The sequence below is a fragment of the Leopardus geoffroyi genome, chromosome B4 (assembly GCF_018350155.1).
Source record: "Leopardus geoffroyi isolate Oge1 chromosome B4, O.geoffroyi_Oge1_pat1.0, whole genome shotgun sequence".
Classification (NCBI taxonomy): Eukaryota; Metazoa; Chordata; class Mammalia; order Carnivora; family Felidae; genus Leopardus; species Leopardus geoffroyi.
This window is the reverse complement of record NC_059341.1, coordinates 11,715,510-11,736,374: the sequence shown is the minus strand read 5'-3', so window position 1 is coordinate 11,736,374 and position 20,865 is coordinate 11,715,510. Positions and strand designations below refer to the sequence as shown.

The 20,865-nt window shown below is 46.3% G+C and overlaps 1 protein-coding gene across 5 annotated transcripts in view; it reads right to left on the bottom strand.

The window, feature by feature from the left end:
* Positions 1-20,865, bottom strand: part of CAMK1D (calcium/calmodulin dependent protein kinase ID) — a 438,187-nt gene that overhangs the window by 25,083 nt on the left and 392,239 nt on the right. For all 5 annotated transcript variants that reach the window (XM_045463125.1, XM_045463127.1, XM_045463126.1 and 2 more), the window contains one exon: positions 17,706-17,781. In XM_045463125.1, the coding sequence (XP_045319081.1) occupies positions 17,706-17,781 (76 nt within the window). The remainder of the gene's footprint in view (positions 1-17,705; positions 17,782-20,865) is intronic.

Here is a 20,865-nt window from a genome sequence, read left to right as displayed (position 1 = left end):
GGTCACTTCTTGAAGCTTAAAAGAAAACTTAACATGAGATCTACTCTTTTAACAAGCTGTAAGTGTAGAGTCAAGTACTGTTGACGACAGGCACGATGTCACACAGATCTCCCGAGTTTACTCATTTTATGTAACTGAAATGTTACATCCATTGCTTCCCCATTTCTCCCTCCTTCCAGCCCGTCAGTCACCATTCCACTCTTCGATTCTATGAATTTGACTATTTTAGACACTTCATGTGAGTAGAATCACGCAGTATTTCTCTTGCTGTGACTGACTTCATTTCACTTCGTGTAATGTCCTAAAGGTTTATCTGTGTTGTCGCATATTGCAGAATTTCCATCTTTCAAAAGGATGAATAATATTCCATTTCTACATATTCTACATTGCTTTAAAAAATTTTTTTGGGGCGCCTGGGTGGCGCAGTCGGTTAAGCGTCCGACTTCAGCCAGGTCACGATCTCACGGTCCGTGAGTTCGAGCCCCGCGTCGGGCTCTGGGCTGACGGCTCAGAGCCTGGAGCCTGTTTCCGATTCTGTGTCTCCCTCTCTCTCTGCCCCTCCCCCATTCATGCTCTGTCTCTCTCTGTCTCAAAAATAAATAAACGTTAAAAAAAATTAAAAAAAAAGATTTAAAAAAAAAATTTTTTTTAACGTTTATTTATTTTTGAGAGAGAGAGAGAGAGAGAGAGAGAGAGAGAAACAGTGCAAGTGGGGGAGGGGCAGAGAGCGAGGGAGCCACAGAATCCGAAGCAGCCTCCAGGCTCCAAGCTGTCGGCATAGAGCCCAATGCGGGGCTTGAACTCATTAACGGTGAGATCATGACCTGGGCCGAAGTCAGACGCTTCACCAACTGAGCCACCCAGGCGCCCCTACATTTTCTTTATCCAGTCATCTATTGATGGACATTTACACTGTCGCCATGTCTTGACTCCTGTGAATTATGCTGCAGTGAACATGAGAGAGCTAATAACTCTTTGAGATCCTAATTTCAATTCTTTTGGATATACACCCAGAAGAGGGATTGCTAACTTGCTGAGGAACTCCATTTTTTCCCACTGTTTTCCACGGTGGCTGCACCATTTTGCATTCCCACCAACAGTACATGAGGGTTCCCTTTTCTCCACAGTCCCACCAACACTTTCTCTTGTTTTTTGTTTTTTTCTTTTGTTTTTTCCTCCAAAGAAGAGACACACATGGCTGACAGGTACTCACCATTTCTAATCGTCAGGGAAATGCAAATCAAAACCACAATGAGATATCACCTCACACCTGTCAGGGTGGCTATCATCAGGCAGCGACTTCCACAAAGTATTTCCATGTGGACGTTATCGTAATTCACTGTCAGTTTTAATCAGCCAACATACACATACTCACTTAGCGTCTTACGTATACCGAGCACTCATGCATTCATCAAATATTGATTTTGGACCTACTGCATACCAGGTCCTGGGTTTGACACTGGAGATAGGATGATACATAAGAACACGGACATCGTCTCCAAACTCTTCTGGGGAGGCAGAAGGCCCAGCCACAGGAGCCACAAGGGCAAGTGGCTTTGCAGCTGGAGTGGGGTGGATTTGAGGCAGGAAGACAAGTTGGTATTTAGGCAAAGCAAAAGCAGGAGGGCACGGGCAGTGGAGTTCGATCAGTGGGGCAGGTAGATTCCAAAAGGAGTTGAGAGAGAGGATTGGGGGGTCTGGAGTCTGGGACCGTGGCCCATGCAGGCCAGCATGATGCCCAGCCCTGCAACAGGATGCCTGGAGCTGCTGTGTGGACCGTGACGGTGGCAAAGAGTGCAAGGGAGGGGAGCAGGCCCGGGAGGCAGCCCGACACCAGTGCACCCCGGGTCTCACCTCCGTTTGGGATGAAGGCTAAGAGGCTAGCAAGAGGGAGGCTGACGGTGTGGACGTGGAGAGAGAAGCAGAGATGCTGGGAGGGAAGGACCAGCCCAGGAGGCGGGGCTGCCTTCCCTGAGTACCCCCCTCGGGTCCCCCACTGAGGACAGTGGATAAAAAACCACCCATCAGGTCCTCCTCTGACTGTCCCCAAATGCTGACTGGGCGTCGGCCGTGTCCTAGGCCTGGGGATATAGTGTACAAGGAGACGGTGAGTCCTACTCTCATGACGTTTACATTCTATTTGGGGGATGGGGGAAAGAGACACTCAACACTAAGCTTCCAAATAAACAGGAAATTTTAAAAAGAAACAGGATGTATAAAAATAGACAGGAAAGATAATGGGAAGGTTTGCAAGTATTCCTTTTCATACACTGTTCCCTGTGCCAGGAATGCTCTTCTTCCTGTGTGCACTGTTGTGGCTCCTCCTTTCTCCCAGAGCTCAGTGTGTATGGCCTTATTCCGTGATATCTCTCCTGACCCCCACCCTGGCCAGGCAGAACCCTTCCCCTGAGCTCCCCAGCCTCTAAGATACAGCCATCATGGTGCACATATGGGTTGATATCTGTGTCCCACCATCTCCTCCGTTAGACTCTGAGCTCCCTGAGGGAGGTGACAGTGCCTCATTCACTTTTGTGATTCCAGTACCCAGCCCAGTATGTGTTCCACAAAAATCTGCCAGATGAATGAGCCCATAAACACCTCCCGATGTTTCTGGGACTAACACCCCATGCACTCAACCCCTCTCTGAACACTCGCCATTCTTCCTACTCTACTTCAATCCCGTCTCTTTCTTGGGTCCTCTCAAAGAATTTCGAAAGGATCTCTTTGTGGCTATTGCATGTGTCTTACCACGTTGATTGTGAGTTCTTAGGGGAGAGAAGACTTTGTCATATATTGTATTTCCTTTGTATGTTTCATTAGCATTCAGTAACAATCAATACATATTTGTTGGCTGATTATTCTTTGATAAGTGGGAAATATTTACATGAAAAATGCTTGTGCATGTTTGTAGGCACAGTGGCACACACTCCAGTTGACTTACAAAGTAGTGTTGATCATCCTGAAATGGATGAATAGTTTCCGGAGAAAATAATTCAACTAAACTTTCTCATGTGTTACAATTTTTCAGTCATTTTTGCAGTGAAACCTCCTAATGCCCAGTAGCATCTTCAAAGCAGACTGGAATAAGCACAACTAATCATCAACAACCATTTAGCTCACACTTATCCTGTGTCCTGAAGGTTTCCTCCATGTAATGTCTCCCAGGTCTGTCTGCCCTCCAACCAGGAAATGCCCATAAGAGGACATAACCCATAGACTATACCCCCTGCTTATTCCCAGTATGAATCCTCAAACCAGAAGCTGAAATGTATGCCTGGAGAAGGACTTTACACAGTAGGGGGATTGGCACAGAATCAAATTTTATTCTGGGGTCCAGCAGTCATCGCCTGGCCTAGCGCCTCAGTTAGGAGTCTGGGAAAGTGGGCCCCAGTGGGAGAGGTGGTCTCAACCACAGCAAGTGGGAGGCCCGGGCATCTTATCTGCCCAGGGCTCTTATTTAGAGAAACAAAAGCAACTTCAGTCCAATTCTACGGAGATTTATGGAGCACCAATGTTTGAGCCAAACGCTGATCACATGGTCGTGAAGACCAGCCCTGTTCCTGTTCCTCAGAGTTCAGAGTCCAGCCATATGTGAGTGAGACAAGTAGGGCCCTGACTCTTCTATAGAAGAGGGACTTCGTTGTGTGTGTCCTGTAAACTTAAAATCAATGGCCACTATGTGTTGAGTATTTACTGTGTATCAGACACTAGGCTATGCAATTCACACGTTCTGTCTCATTTATGAGCCATGTGTACTTAGGACGTAAGCGTGTTCATCTTCCATTTCCAGGTGAGGAAATGCATGTGAGATGAGGCAACTTTCTCACACCTAAGGGGCAGAACAGAATTTTAACTTTACTCATCCAATTCCAGAGCCAAGTCATCTTAACCTTTAATAGGAGCCCTGCAGCTGGATAGGTCACGGCAAAGACGAGGAAATGCCACACACGTCCTCTTCCTAAACCTGTCTCTGAAGTCAGGGGTGCTGTGTTTTTGTACATGATGAAACAGAGCCAGAAACAAGGCTATATGACCTGCCAAAGAGATAAAGAACAGCTCCGAGTCCTTGCACTCAGAAAATCAACACCTACCCTTCTACCCAGCCTGCTTTCTGGAAAGACAGAAGGAGGGGAACAGCTGGGACTATTATGGCCTGTCCATGGGAGACAGGGATTGGAGAAAAATGAACCTGAGTCTATATTGAACCGGATTCCAATATGATCATGTCCAGGATCCTCGTTGAGTGCTTTGCTCCCACATGGAGCCTAGAAAGGAAGTAAAGTTTAGAAACCCTTCTGTCAAGACATCATGGAGCCCGGCAGGACTGGGAAAGAGTTCAGGCATCCCTCACTGACCCAGAGCAGGTGGGAAATCAAATAACATACATAAGTGAATTTTCTAAGCACTTGAAATGTGCTTAAGTGCCAAAACTTATTTTCAATATTTTATGCAAAAAGCATTTGGGGTGCAACAGTCCATACTGACAATCGAATTGTCACCAGAAAATAGCAACCCAGAATTTGCTGTTTAGTTTAACTGGATAAAAGGGCTCTGAAGGAGAATGGAGAAGTGACTTTTCAAGGAAAGGTTGGTATTGTCCTCTGAGAGCCGACTGCCATTCGCTTTGTTTTCAGAGAGGTTTCGTGGTGTAGTTTCCTCAGCCTGGGATTTAGAGAAACAAAGACACAGATTTCAGGGGCACCTGGGTGGCTCAGTCGGTTAAGCGTCTGACTTCAGTCAGGTCATGATCTCGTGGTTTGTGGGTTCCGGCCCTGTGTCGGGCTCTGTGCTGACAGCTCAGAGCCTGGAGCCTGCTTCTGATTATGTGTCTCCTTCTGTCTCCATCCCTCCCCTTCTTGCACTCGGTCTGTCTCTCTCTCTCAAAAATAAATTAAAAAAAAAAAAACATTAAAAAAAAAAAGGACACAAAATCCAATCTTGGCTCCAACAAGTACTGGTCAAGTGACCTTGGGAAAATGACATATCCTCTCTGAGGCTCGGTTTCTTCTGTGAAATGAGAATAATAACACCCACCTTATAGAGAGACATAACATGTATAGCACATACTATATAATAATATGCATTATATACAAACACACACAAAGATGGACAGACAGATGGATGCAGAGACATGAAGGTAACAGGTATACCCCCGGAAAGTGCTGTCACACAGTGATCACTAAAGGTAGGCTCCCTCTCCTTTATCCTGTCTTGTCTTTTCCATCCCACCAATGCTCTGTAATCCCTTTCAGGCTCCTTCAGCTGAAGCACTGACGTGGATCGCTGCTCACCACCAGGAAGAACAATGGGGCGGGGGGAGGAGGGCTGGGGGCAAAGGAGCAGACGCGGCCTGAGGGACTCAGTCCAGTGGCCTCGACATGAAAATGAAGCGACATACCTTTAAACTTTGTGCAAAGTCTCAGAATCATCCATGAAGGCCCATCCCTCCTGACCTAAACTATAAAGCTTGCTACAGAAAAGGAGGAAGAGCCATGATCGAATTCTGGTCATAACTTCGTGCCCTGTGTGGTGAAGATAAGGGTAGAGTGTACCAGAGATCAGGTTTTCACTCTGCTCTTTGTATCCCACTATTTCCAAGCATTTAGCCCGGGAGCCCTCAATTCCAGGAAGAGCTCAAGATTTCCAGAGAACATTTACGCAAAGGCATTATTTGTGAAGAAGAATATTTTGATGGAGTTAGGCCAAGGCGCCATGGAAATGGCGAAAACAACAAACCCCTATGTATATTATTGCAAACTAGGGAAGCCACATAAGGTCAACCCAGGCCCCAAGAGTCTCTGGAAAACATTCACAAAACCAATCAAATCTGGGTATCCTCCATTGGAAACCAGGGTCTGTCTGATATGCAATAACTCTGGTAAGCCCCCGTTTGCCTTTTTGTCTCGGCACTCGGTGTGTATTTATGAATGTCTGGGTCCGGTGCTAAGGAATCTGAGTTTTATTCATCTTACTCTGGGTAATAAAACTTTCATAAAATAAAGCAAAGCTTTTTAAGCTGATAAACCTCTTGTACTTAGCTGCAAGGCCCACTTAGTGAACAAAACAGGTTTCGGCGTATCATGCGGATTTACAAAACAGAATGACCAATGAGACCTGAATCATTACAGAGATGTAATCCAATGATTTCAGCGACCATATGTTTGACCATGCACACTCCAGAACTTTCTCCTCACAAACTTGGAAGAGATCAGGCTGGAGAAAGCAGGAATGGTTTCACGTATTAAAACCATGTGCAGGCTGACTTCAGCAAAACACTGTTGATGAAAATGTAACAGACAAGTGTCCCATGTCATCCTTGGAGATTTGGATAAGGCCTTGAAAGCTGAGAATGTGTAAGCAGATCAGGGAAAGATCTAGGGGAGAAAGGAAACACATTTCTTGGACAGTTTATATACAACTGGGGCTGAAGATTGGGAGCCGCCGGGAAGGGTTGGGGGGAAGGAGATTCAGCACTTCTCCAAGCTTGAGAAGAGAGTAGCATACTCCATTTGGAGTAAAAGAGTTTGTAAAGGAGCGGACCAGACAATGCAGCATCCACAGCTGTTGGATCGTGATCCACAGTGCCGCTTCCAAGCGTATCACTTTTTGATTCTTGCGTTAGCCACACGGACAGCACCTTGAGGCTGTCAGGGGGACGGACACAGAGGCACTGAGCCCCCGGCTGCAGGTGAAACACAGCCAGAGGAAGCCCAGACAAAGCCACTTTGCACTCCGCTCGTGCTGACCACGGAAGGGAGGGCAGGCGGGGAGGAAGATGAGCAGGGAGAGCTTCAAACAGCCAGGACTGTTGTGTTAGGAAGAACCCAGCGAAACTTCCAGCAGCTAAAATTAGTTCTCACGAGTAATGGATTTCATCCCGAAGCTCTGAGGGGTGCAGACATCCAGTCTGGAGGTGATTAACACCAGCGCTAACTGATGATTCTGAACCCGGGCGGATTTCCAATTCGACTTTTGCATCTTGACTTTTTTTTTTTTTTTGGTTGCAGGGCTCTTGCTTCCTCCCTCTCGGCTTGTTTCCTTCCTTTTCTCTCTCCCGTTCTGATGGGCACGTAGTTACGATTCTGCAGGTGAAAAGCAGACCAGCTGCTGCACCTGGGAAGTGTGTCGGTACAGCCATGCCATGGGCTGTCCACTTGTCCCCTGGCCTCTGCTTTCTCGCGTACGAAGCGCTGCTGAGAATGCCTAGCCGGCAAGCCCTCGGAGCACAGCAAGGGGATTAGAGGGCTGAAGACGGTCCCCGGGTGCTGTCTCGCCAAGGCATAGTGCAGTGTTCGGTGCAGAGTCACGGGCTTTGGTGTGTCCTTCCGTGGGTCCCCTTATCACCTCCACCAGCGTTTCCTCACTTGCTCGTGGAAATCAGGGACTCTCCCCTTCTCACTTCCAACATCTGCACCTCCTGGTCACAAACCCAGCTCAGAGTAAGTGGTCCAAACTCATGACTTTCTCCTACACCCCCCAGGCACTCTCTGTAGCTTTACGCTAGCTGTGTGCCGCCTTCTTCTGCCTCTGGGCTGCTGTGCTACGTTCCAGATGGTAAACATGGTAAAACATAATAAGGGCCTCCTTTGAGTCTTCCATTTGCTCAGTATGGTGATAGGTGAGTTAAAAATCCTGATTCAGGGGCGCCTGGGTGGCTCACTCGGTTAAACATCCAACTCGTGGTTTTGGCTCAGGTCATGATCTCATGGTTCCTGAGTTTAAGCCCCCCACCGGGCTCCGTGCTGACAGTGTAGAGCCTGCTTGGGATTCTCTCTCTCTCTCCCTCTCTCTCTCTGCCCCTCCCCCACTTGTACACTCACTCTCTTTCTCTCTCTCAAAATAAATAAACTTGGAAAAAATCCTGATAATTCAAAGATTATATTTTCCCCATCATCAAGTTTTAGACATCAGAAGGTCAAAGCTGGATCACACCTTTCAAGTTCTATTTCAAAAATTATGTTTCAGACTGAATAGTACATCTTCTCTCCAACACAGTAAGCACATCGTTATCTTCAGATAATTGGTCTTGAAGGATAAACCATCAATCTCCCTGCATGATGGCCCTGCCAATATTTGAAGACAGTCTGTCCAAAGCCAGATCGCCATCACCTTGTGGAGACTTCCTCAAGGCCAGGACAGGGTTTACAGCTCTGCCCTGGGAGCTCTTGCCTCTCATTTCGGTGACAGCCACCAAGACTGGATTTTAACTGATCTGTTTACTGTCTGTCCCCTCCCGCAGACAGTGAGCACCCCCAAGTCCGAGTTGGTAATGAATCCATCTCTGCAACCCCGTCGTATTGCCTGACACATATTCCGCTCAATAAATGTTAAGTGAATGCATGTCAATCCTCTGCCTTCTGTTCTCCAGGAGAAATATCCTGAAGCGTTAAATGACAGTTTCCAGGAGAGGATACTGATGATGCTGACGCGAACAGAAAAGAGCAGAGGAAGTGAAATGTTTTTCCATCTGGCCTGAAGCCCTGCCATTGAGTGTAAAGGTGATATAGGTGAGACATTCCCTACGAGCTTCTCCCTGAGGTGTCCTTTCTACCCCAGGGCCTTTGCGAGACAAAGACATTAGTGGATTCCACCTTCCCTGAAATGACTGGCAGGAAGTTGCTCCCCCTCCCCCAACTGAAGTGCAGAATTTCTTGACCTCGATTGCGCTGCTTGTAAAATTTCCTCCATCACCTCCGTGCACACCCCTCCACCCACTTTCTGAAACCAGACAATATTTGTTTGACTATTTCCTAAGGGTTGAGAAGTGAACCAACCATCAACAGACAACCAATAAAGTCTTTCCCCAGAAGCAGCAGGGAGAGGGTCACAGGCCCACAACAAAGCAGGAATATGGTCAAGCAGTACTTGTGTCTGAGACTAAAGGTAACCAAAAGGCATTTAGCCACATACGGAATCCACTCAGTGTAGACTATGGAGGGGAGATGAAGCACCTTTCTGGAAATCCTTGGAAAGCACCATAGTGAAATATGCAGTCAGTGAAATAAAGTCAGTAAGCCTGAGAATTATGACAACCAAAGCCTGCTCAAACACCGATAATAATGCCTGAATGATAGAAGATAGAGAAGGCTGGAGGCTGATCTTTAGGGCAGGAGGGAGGAGAGGGAGGCGTAAGCCCTGGCCAGTCTGTGGCCACTCTGACCAGCCACCAGGGACAGCTGTGTCACAGAGGGACAGAAATACCCTCGGATATAGAGAAGAATCCTGGAGAGGACTCTAGGCTTTGTGAAAACACGTAAGGCCATCCAGCTTTAGGCTCTGATTCCTTGTTTGTAAAGGCAACTTCTGCTTTTAATCTGCTTTCTCATGGAGCATTTCCTCTTGTGGGGAGAACATGCTAGTTTGATGACATGTGTATCCAATTACCCTGCAGGGCACGGATCTCATGATTTAGTAAACTGACACTCCAGGTTTTTGTTTTTTTTTTTTTAATCTCTTTTGAGTCTGGCTAGTGTGAACCAATTCACTGGGACTGTCTGAGCAAGATGAATAAATAGGTTAATTTAGTTCCTGAATTTCGAAAGCCAAAGTGCAGCCCATGGGCCCAAGGCAGCCTAAACAAGGCAATGTGTCCCCTCCCACAAAGTTTATGAATATAACAAGATGATTGCTGCCTGCTGGCAATGCCAGTTAATTATTCTTATTAGTGCTAAACTTTTCATACTAATGGTAGTAACCACCATCATAATGCCCCATGCTTGGCTCTTTCCCTGGGGCTGAGTAATTACACCACATTCTCTTCTACTGGAGCTTGGGTTCCGGGGCTCTCTCCCTGGGACATGTGTATCCACAAAGCCGCATCTGTCAATGGTTTAAAATGATGATGACTACCTTGACAAGGAACATTCTTTGTCTCCAAAAATGGACCTACCATACAGATTAGGCACTCTTATCACCACTCTTTACAAAGCCAATTACACTGAGTACCAGCTGGCCGATAGATATTTATGTGACCTCGTTTTAAAGACTGAACCATGTAGGAGGCCAGTCAAAAAGTAAGGGGATTACTGTAAGTATTTTGCCTGGAATTTCTGCTAGGCAGAGAGGTCAAGGGCCACAACAAGGGTAGGGGCCCTCCCCACCCACAGCAAACCCACCCTAACCCTCTGGCCTTCCCAAACTCTCTCACGCCCAAACTCCGTAAGGCCTTGCTCGATTCTTAGACTGACACACATCCACTGTGTTTCTCCACAGCACAGAGCATGCTGTATCCCTGAGCATAAGTGAGGCAAGCCATCATTAACTCATCTCCTTGAAATTTCGAGAAAGAAAGGCAGTGTGCACATGATGGCAAAATTCAGTCTTGTCAATGAAATGCGGATTCTCATCTCCAGTGGGCACATTTATTTCCTTGGAACTTGCGGGATCTTGGCTGACCACACCTCCAGGCTGGACACCGACATGCCCGCCAGGGTGTCCCTCACATTCTCCTCATTCTTCTCAGTAGCTTAAGTGATGCAGGCAAAGATGTTTTTCCTAAGTCCAGATCCCTAGAGGGACTCCTGATAAGGACCCATCAAATGTGTTTTTAAAAATGAGTATCCCGGGGCGCCTGGGTGGCGCAGTCGGTTAAGCGTCCGACTTCAGCCAGGTCATGATCTCGCGGTCCGTGAGTTCGAGCCCCGCGTCGGGCTCTGGGCTGATGGCTCAGAGCCTGGAGCCTGTTTCCGATTCTGTGTCTCCCTCTCTCTCTGCCCCTCCCCCGTTCATGCTCTGTCTCTCTCTGTCCCAAAAATAAATAAACGTTGGAAAAAAAAAAATGAAAAAAAAAAAATGAGTATCCCTCACAGGAAAAAATATTTCTCCTTCCAACATGATGGATAACATAGAAATGAGTGCAGAGATCAAAAGAGAAGGAATACATCAAGTACCTGCACTGACAAAATACAGAATGTCTGCATGCAGAGGGGACGTTTGGTACATGGCCGGTCACAGCCGCTTTTGCTGTGATCTGATTTCTCAGTGTGACAGGTTTAGCAAATGAAAATAATCCTGCACTTCAAAAAACTGCAGAGGCTAACCTTTTTTCCATTACAGGTGATATGAAGAACAGGGGTTCAGCACAGACCCCCGCAGGACAGCTGCCTTCCCCTGTGCGCTGCCTGTGGGTCATGACCTGCTCAGCAGCCTTGCTCACTGGTCTCCAGACGGAAGATGAAAGCAGGGAGTCGGGGTGCAGTAGGAAGGTCAAAAGTCCCAACATGGGTAGGGGCCCTCCCCACCTACGGCAGACCCACCCTAACCCTCCAGCCGGTCAGCAGGAAGTAGCAAGAGTCTGAGACTGAGATCCAGGACTTCTAACTTCTAACCCTAGTTCAACCTGGAGCCAGCCTTGCACCAGGAACCCCAACCAAGGCCAGGGGCCTTTTACTGAGTATTTTCATCAGCACTCGAATGTGCCTCAGGCAACCTTGATCCTGTGCCTGAAAGCATCCCTCTCCCCTCTCTGAAATGCTAGTCTTATCCAGCCTCCTAGACATACCTGGCGTGGTGCCTCCTCCTTCCCGAACAGCCCTGTCCCCACTGGTGGCTTCAGCCCAGAAATTCCTACAGCTGCACACAAGCCCCTTCACATGTCACTTAATCTACTTTATGAATCTTCTTGTCCCACCATATACACTGTTAATATTCTCATGGGAGGCAACATGCTTTTGTCATCTTGGCATCTTTAGCACCTAACACAGTGCCTGGAATAGAGAAGGTACTCAAGAAATGCTAGTTGTTGGCACTAATAATGATAAATTTGAAGTGAGTGGTTCTCCAAGCATAGCCATATTATGTAGAAAAATTTTATCTGGAATGTGGCCTATCAGCCATAAAGATCTGAACATCTTGGAAGGTATAAGAGAGAGGCTCAAAGTCTCCATTTATTCTCTGCTTGAGACTCTCAGAGCTCTGGAAGGCACCAAGGAAAACAGGCACCCTAGCTGCCATTTTGAAATATGACACAGCTGATAAATCAACCGGAGACTAATCCCTGGAGCAAAACTAGTGGTGACCAGGTGACCACCAAGTTTGAGCTTATCAATTTATACTTAAAATAGAAATAAAGAAATATAGTATTGCTTTACTTAATACTATATTTTAACCCAGGCAAGTATTGTACTGTATACTGTAATTATAAGGCTTTGGATATACTACATTCAAACCATACCCAGATATATATGCCAAGCATCTCTGTCCCAGACTTCTGACCTCCACATGTGCCTACACAATTGCATGGATATCTCAAAGTTTATCTCAAGTTTAACATGCCCCAAATGAAATTCCTGATCTCACTGATCTCCCTAGACTTGCTCCTTCACCACCCTCTATTCTTTTTTCTTAGCCATCTACATGAATGCTTATGCCAAAAACTTGGGTTTACACCTGAAACTTCTCTCTCCTTTAACCCCATATCCAAAATACACCTGCCACTTGATCACCATCACTGCCTCCCTGGTGGAAGCAACTGTCACTGCTCACCTGACAAAGCCTCCCAACAGTCACCACCCTCCACTCCTGCTTTGTCTAACCCCCATTCACAGAGTAGCTGGAATAATACTTGAGTGAAAATCAGATCAGTTCATATCTTTGGCCAAAATCCTTCTTTGGCTTCCCACTACATTTGTTAAACCTAAACTTTCTGCCACATCTCTCCTTCCCTAGGCTCTTGCATATAACTTTCTGATATCCTGTCTTGATATCATACTCTAACCATGTTGGACTTAAAAAAAATTTTTTTTAACATTTATTTATTTTTGAGAGAGAGAGAGACAGACAGACAGACAAAGGGCGAGCAGGGAAGAGGCAGAGAGAGAGGGAGACACAGAATCTGAAGCAGGCTCCAGGCTTTGGGCTGTCAGCACCGCGCCTGGTGCAGGGCTCGATCCCATGAACCGTGAGATCATGACCTAACCCAAGTCATACATTTAACCAACTGAGCCACCTGGGTGTCCCCTTGCTGTCCTTCCTGGTGTTTTCCTACCTATTGGGCCATGGCAGACGTGTTCTTTACCTACTGCAAATCCATTTCCTGCTTTCCTCTTCACCAGCAGAGGTCACCTGCTTCATTTGGCCAACCAGCGATAATCCCATCTTCTCTGCCAGGGACTCCTTTAGAAACGAGCATGGGAGGCATTTCTGGCCAATCAGACATGAGGGAAAGTTGCCTGAGGGACTCCTGGGGAAGATATTCTAGCTCTTCCAGGAACGTGGGGATAAACATCACCTCTTCTTCCACCAGTCAATGCTGTGTCTGTCCAAGATGCCCGACGCTGCGGTGGCCATCTTGTTTGGTTGTGGGGGGCAGGGGGGCGGTCGCAAGGAAAGATTAATGTACTGAGGATGGTGAAGAGCAGGGATGGATACCATCTGGGAGTGACATTCTGACCTAGGCAGTCTTGTGGCTCCCCTAGATCCACACTTGTTATTATGTGAGGTACGACTTGTTTTCTTGTTTTAAATGCTTAAGCCAGAATTTTCTGTTACTTGCAGCTGAAAGCCTCCTCTGTACATGCTATTCACTCTGCCTGGAACACTTTCTCCTCACTCTATCTGCTGAACGCTCACACATCATTTAGGTTTTGTTTTAAGGCCCCTTTTTCAAAGAAGTCCTCCTCAGCCATTTACCCCAGTGGAAACGAGGCAACCTCTGTTCCACTTTACTAGGGCACCTCATGCTCTTCCTTTAAGGCACTCTGCACATTTTTAAATGTGTTGCACATGTTGCACATGTTTAAATGTTCATTTATGAGGTTTCTCTGAATGCGTGTCTCTTCCATGAGACTGAGAGCCAGCTTCACAAACCCAGGGACTGTGTATGTTTTGTTTAACGCTCATTCCCAGGATCTAGCATAGTGACAGGTGCATGGTACGTACTCAGTAAACATTTGCAGAAAGAAAGAAATAAACACAAGCTGGATGTCACAGGGAAAGAAACATCCTGTCTTCTCTCACTGACATGGCCACGTCTGCATGTGGAGGGCATGTGGCGTAGCGGAAAGAGCTGGACTGGAAGTCAGAGCTGGGCTTGGGTTCAAATGTCAATTCTGACACCAAGTTATATTATTTAATGTCCTTGAACTGAAGTTTCATCTTCTCTCAGTGGGTTTAATAATAACTACATCTATCTTGTAGGATTGCAGGGAGGTGACGGGAGATAAAACCTGTGAGAATATTTATATCCTTGCACGGTTACACAGATGTTTGATGTAATATATATGTGTATATATAATATATATGTGTATATATAATATAGATATATACGTATTTATTATATATACATCATTGATATTATAAAGTAGGTACTATGTCCATCCCGAAATGTCCATGTTTTGAGGAGATTCTGCTGTAAGAATTTTATCAAGCACAACACAACCAAATCATTTACTATGGACTGAGTAGCATCCCCCTCAAATTCGTATGTTGAAGCCCTAACCCCCACTGTGATGGTGTTTGAAAATGGGGCCTTTGAGAGGTAATTAGGTTGGGATGAGGTCATGAGGATGGGGCCTCCATAATGGGATTAGTGCCTTTATGAGAAGAGACAGGAGACACGAGAGAGCTTGAACATTCCCCTTCTGCCTTGTGAGGACACAATAGGAAGGTGGCAACCTAGGCAGAAAGAAGGTCCTCACCAGGAACTGAATCAGCAGGCACCTAGATCTTGGACTTCCCAGCCTTCTAAACTGTGAGAAATGAATGTCTGCCTATTAAGTCACCCAGTCCATAGTGTTTTGTTATAGCAGCCAGAGCTGTCTAAGACACCAATGCCCATCCCAGTAAAGCTGTATGTACCTCCTTCTAGCTGTGCAGATATCCTACCCCAATGCCAAGACTTGAGGGAAACCATTATACATACAAAGGGAATCTATAGACATTAGTGTAGACCAGACTGTTGGGTCAAGATTCAGAAGAAGTGTGAAGGCACAAACAAGCAGAAGCCCAGATGAAGGGACACTTGTGCCTAGCCCCAGATTTCTCGAGATGACGCCAGCTTTGGTCCTCTGCAAGAAGAACAGTGGCCCATCATTCATTTCTTCTCATCTTTCATGTCAAGTTTGTCAAGGCATGACCTCTGATATGAATTTCAGCTGAGAGTTTAGGGGGCCAGAGTAAATAACACACGGCCTGTGTCTGATATCTACCTACGCAGGAAGCCCCCTAATGAGGTATGCTAAAGTGTGGTGTGTGTGTGTGTGTGTGTGTGAATTTATTAGGGGACAGGGTCCAGAGCTTCCACCAGATTCTCAAAAGGGTCTGTAACTCCCCCCGACACACACACTAAAAAGGATGAAACTACTACAGAAGATGGTCAAGATGCTTTAAAATTAAAAGCACTATGTAAATGCGATGTTAGTTTTACAGCTCAGATGAATCTGCCCTTTACCTATTTCCATAAGTGGGAGTCCTACGGGCCAAGGATATCAGAATGGATAAATCCTGTGATAATGGCAGGAATCTACAGGAGCTGTCAACTAAATCCACATTAAATTACAAAAGCTGCCCGGTTGAATGTATGCTGTAGAAAGACCGCTTGCTTTCCAGATAATGAGACAACGCCAATACAGGGGGGATGTTTCCAGCAGTCCCTGAGGATGCCACATACTGTCAGACCTTTCTCTGATCACAATCCCCCACGGTCTTTCATTGTGTGTAGCAGACTCTGTCTGCTAGAAAGCCTTCCCTTCCTTGGGAAGAAATTCATTTCCTATCAATTACAGACACCAGTTGGCCTAAACCCAGCCTAGCAGTGTGCTCCATTGTAAGTGTTTGAAAGTATCACTGCCAAAAGAAATTGCAATTAAAAAACGACTTTACAGTGGACTGAAGCAAAACAAAAAATAATAATAATAACCAAAACTGATCACCGTGAAAACAACTTAACAACCCTATGCCTATGACAGCCCTTCCTGGGTTGTGGAGATGAGGCACCTGAGAAGAAATGAGGTATCTAAAGGCTAAATTTTGGTTTTCATCATATTTTTCTCATTTTGATTTCTTTTGAAGATGTCCTAATATTTTCATAGTCATTTGTATCCCCAGGAAAGCCAAGGTGGCACATGAAGAGATGCTCAACATCATTAGCCATAAGATAAATGCACTGAGGCATTATTCATAACAGCCAAGATATGAAAACAATCCAAGTGTCCGTTGATAAAGAAGAGGTGATACACACATGCACACACGCATGCACACACATACACACACACTGGAATATTACTCAGCTATAAAAAGGATGGGATGTTGTCATTTGCAACAACAGGGATGGACTTAGAGGGTATTATGCAATGTGAGATAAATCAGACCTAGAAAGACAAATACTATATGATCTCACTTGTATGTGGAATCTAAAAAAACAAATGAATAAATAAACAAAAAGCAGAACTGGACTTATAAACATAGAGAACAAATTGATGGTTTGCCAGAAGGGAGGGTGGAGGGGTAAAATGGGTGAAGAGGAGTGGGAGGTACAGGCTTCCAGTGATGGAATGAATATGTCACAGGAATAAAAGGTACAGCATGGGGAAAAGAGCCAACAGTATTGGAATAGCGTCATATGGTGACAGAGGGTAAGCTACACTTGTTGTGAGCACAACCTAACGTAGAGAGTTATGAAATCACTATGTTGTACGCCAGAATCAAATGTAACATTGTGTGTCAACTACACTCAAAAACATTAGAAATATGGGGCGCCTGGGTGGCGCAGTCGGTTAAGCATCCGACTTCAGCCAGGTCACGATCTCGCGGTCCGTGAGTTCGAGCCCCGCGTCAGGCTCTGGGCTGATGGCTCAGAGCCTGGAGCCTGTTTCCGATTCTGTGTCTCCCTCTCTCTCTGCCCCTCCCCCGTTCATGCTCTGTCTCTCTCTGTCCCAAAAATAAATAAAGGTTGAAAAAAAAATTTTAATAAAAAAAAAACATTAGAAATACATTTTAAGAAAGAGAAACGCAAATCACGCGCACGACGAAAGCACTTCATACCGATTAGGACGGCTGTTATGAAAAGTCGGGAAGGATGTGGTGAGACTGGAACCCTTGTACATTGCTTTTGGGAATGTAAAGTGGGGGCACTGCTATGGAAAACAGCATGGAGCTTCCTCAAAACGTTAAAACATAGAATTACCGTATGATCCAGCCATCCCACATCCCGGTAGACACCCAAAGGCAGACATCTGAACACCCATGTTCATAGCAACATTATGCGCAACGGCCACACGGTAGAAACCGCCAGGTGTCCACTGAGGGATGAATGGATAAACAAAATGTGTCATATGCATATAATGGACTGTTCGTCAGCCTTAAAAAGAATGAAATTCCGGCACCTGCTCCCACATGGATGAACCCTGAGGACATTATAAACGAGAAAGCCAGTCACGAAAGCACAAATGCTATATGATTTCACTTATGTGAGGAACCTAGAATGGCTGACTTCACAGAGATAGAAGGACGAATGGAGTGTATCTGGGACTACAGGGAGGGGACAACAGGAGTCAGAGTTTAATGGGGACAGAGTTTAAGTTTTGGGAAGATGAAAACATTCTGGAGATGGGTGGTGGTGACTGCACGCACGACAGGGTGAATGAACTAGATGCCACTGACCTGTGCATTTAAAAAGGGTTAAAATGGTAAATCCTGTGTTATGTGTATTTTGCGACAATAAAAAAGAAAGAAAGAAAAAAGAAGCCAAGGTAGCAAGCAATACTCACAAGATATAGGCAATCACCCCGATGGACCAGCAGTCCACAGCTTTGCTGTATGGTTTCTGGGCCAGGACCTCAGGAGCTGTGAAATGACAAAGGAGAGACACAAGCCTGACAACTCAAAAGCTGAAGATATAAAACATTTCTTAGATTTTTCTTTTCTTTTTCTCTTTGCGCCTCAGGATGAACTTTCTGTCATTCTAAAAACTGAGTAGAGATAGAGGACCTATTTTGGGTGTTGGCTTTCTTAACCAGAAAAAAGTGAGAGCATTTGTGCGTGCGTGTGTGTGTGTGTGTGTGTGTGTGTGTGTGTGTAACTGGAGATTAACAGTCAAATTCAATCAGTCAATCAACAAATAGGAAGAGGCAGCTCTCTCATGTCAGTGCTGTGCTAAGTACTACAGCTCAGCTGAGACTCAGTCGGGGACAGGTCCACTTCACGGGAGTCTGGGGTGTGACTCCACCTAAAATTAACTCAGGGAAGCCTCTCTGGGCCCAGCACAGGGCCTCCCTGGGTGCCGTGGGGGCATGAACAGGAAGCCTCTTCCTAATGCCTTCACAGAGCTCACAATCCAGGGCAGTGAAGACCTGAAATCTGGTCCCTGGGGAGCCTGGCCCAGGCCCGCTCTCAGCTCATTCTCTAAGGTTTGGGGTGGGTCTCCTGTCAAACAGCCTCTCCCCTGTCAAACAGCAAAAACGCTCCTTAATCTCAACTCCTCGCTTCTAACCCGAGGGTCCTCTAGCCCAGGGGTCTCAGCTTATTCTGTCCCTGTTCTCACACTTGCTATTCCAGGCCTTGCGTGCTTTCCTAAGCAGGACTAGGAACACATACAAACTATTGCTGAATGTTTCTGGTGACGACGGTAAGAAATACCAACCACAGACAATCCCCAAATCTGCTTGTAGGTTTCGACCCCAATTCCTCCAAACTTCTGATGAGACTTTATTTTTTTTCCTTTTTTCCCCAAGAGCAAAATAAATAAGTCGGTATGTCCTTTATTGGCTACATTCAGCCTCAACATGGTAGCAGAAGGAGACACAGAACTGTAACGCTGGGCAGCTCACAAACTGGAGAAGCGGCCCCTGGGAGCTGGCTGCATCTTCCTTGTCCCCACTTGTCCCCACTTCCTTGTCCCCGTGCCTACTAAGAGCAGATTTCTCAGATGCTTCTATTACGGCAACTGACGAAAGGGAGCCGTTTACCACAGTAAGTGTCTCGCTGATTTAGGAGGCATGCTCTCTATGAGCTGATGTTCTGGTAGGAGTGGCTACAAGGCAACAGATGGTGGGAGGTGACTGCATCTGCAAGGAGCTTATTTCTAAGCCTCCAGGGCCATCCACGTGGGCTGGTGGAAAGTTCAAAGGAGGCAGAGAAGGCTCACTGGTGATGCCTGACCCAGTGTCATCCCCCCAGCAGAACAGACGGCAGAATATCCTGAGCCCACAGCCAGGCTGGCAGGCAGGAGCCCTGGCTTCCACGTCACAGGGTCCGCAGGGCTCTTTAGGAAGACGGCAAGCCAGCCCGGCCCAGCCACTCCATGACACCAGATGTCAAACAGTGATGCAGGGGCAGCTAGAGCTCAGGGCAGGATTGGGGGCACAAGCTCTTGTGTCACACCAGGTATGACATGGCAACAGACATGCGGAAGGAGCCCTGAGAAGGTGAGAAGGCACCTCCAACAGCTGATTCCACAGTTTATAAGCAAAGATTGAGACGATCCCCTGAGCCACGGTGTGTGGAGGGTAAGCGTCACAGCACCTGCAAAGCAGGCTTCACTCCTGGGAAGAGCTGATACTGTCTGTGTTCTTTTGCACACCCCATCCTCAGTTCTCTAGCGCTGTGGGTGTGGGAGGGAGGACTCCTTAGAGAGCCCCCTCCTCCCTCCTTCTCCTCCTTCTCCTTCCTCTCTTCCCGCCCCACCCCCTCCTTCCCTGACTGTTAGAAAGAAAGAAATTCTGGTCACCATCCATCACTCAGAAAACAAAAGAATAAAGAACACGATGTCCCTCCAGGAATCTGTACATCCGAAGGCACCTGCACATTCAGCAGATCTACCTTCAGCCCGGCAAACAGACCTATGTTTTGGAGAACCGTGCGAGACATGGCACACACTTGAAAAGCAAGTGGCTGATTTTTAGGCAGCTTGGAACTGGGACGTTGCTTCCGATGTTTAGATTCTTGAAGCCACAGATGACATATACACAATTTTCAAAACCAGAGATTTTGTTTAAATGGTAAAGTTTATAACATCAAACATACGGTTTAAAAAAAAGATAAAGAAACGGTGTCTGGATCTTTCTCAGATGCTTCTATTCTCGCAACGGACAAAAGGGAGCCACTGACGGAGAGACGCCAGGATCGGTAGCATGGGTGTTGGGGGGAAAGTTCTCAATGATTAACAAGCAAATATCAAGGTAGCGATACTGGGGGTGGAGGTCTGTATACCTGTGCCAAACATTTCTTGTTCTTTCTGGTGTTGTGTCTTACCTAGGTCCTATCAACAACACAATAAACATTTTTTAACCAATTGTTGGCAGGTAAATCACTTGCCTTGGGGTGAAGTTCTGAACTGCACTTGAAACACACAGAGAGTGAAAGTCCTTGGATGTGTAATGTAACAATAAACAAGAGAAAGTAGATTGATTTGGAAATGATATTCTCACCAACCTAAAATAATTAAAGAATTATGCAATGGCAAACCACACTAATGTGTGTTGATTCCAACTGCTCTTTTGATTTGATTCGTGAAACCAAATGTTCTCAGGACATTGTTTGAACAAGCCTGCCTACATCCCTATAAATAGCTACTTTTCATCTCGTAGTGATTCTTGGAAAACACCGATTCTCAGGCAATATTCAAAACCCTCCTGACAATTTGAAACGGCCACCCAAATCGTGACGAACCTCTGGGATCTGCTGGGATATTTTCTCTCCTGCTCTCCTCTGGGTCCTACAGTGGGCTCCCCTTGTTTGGCCAACCTGTTGAATTCTCCTCACCTCCTACCCTTTCCCCGATCCTTTCAGCCTGGGGCCTGCAGCCTGTAGTTCTGCAAGAGTCCACTCTCGCTCTGATCTTGGGAGAGGCCAGGTTTCACTTTGAGAACTGGCCACACTCCCTTGTATTATGTTATTAATCTTATACCACTGGCAAGAATTTGGTTGTAT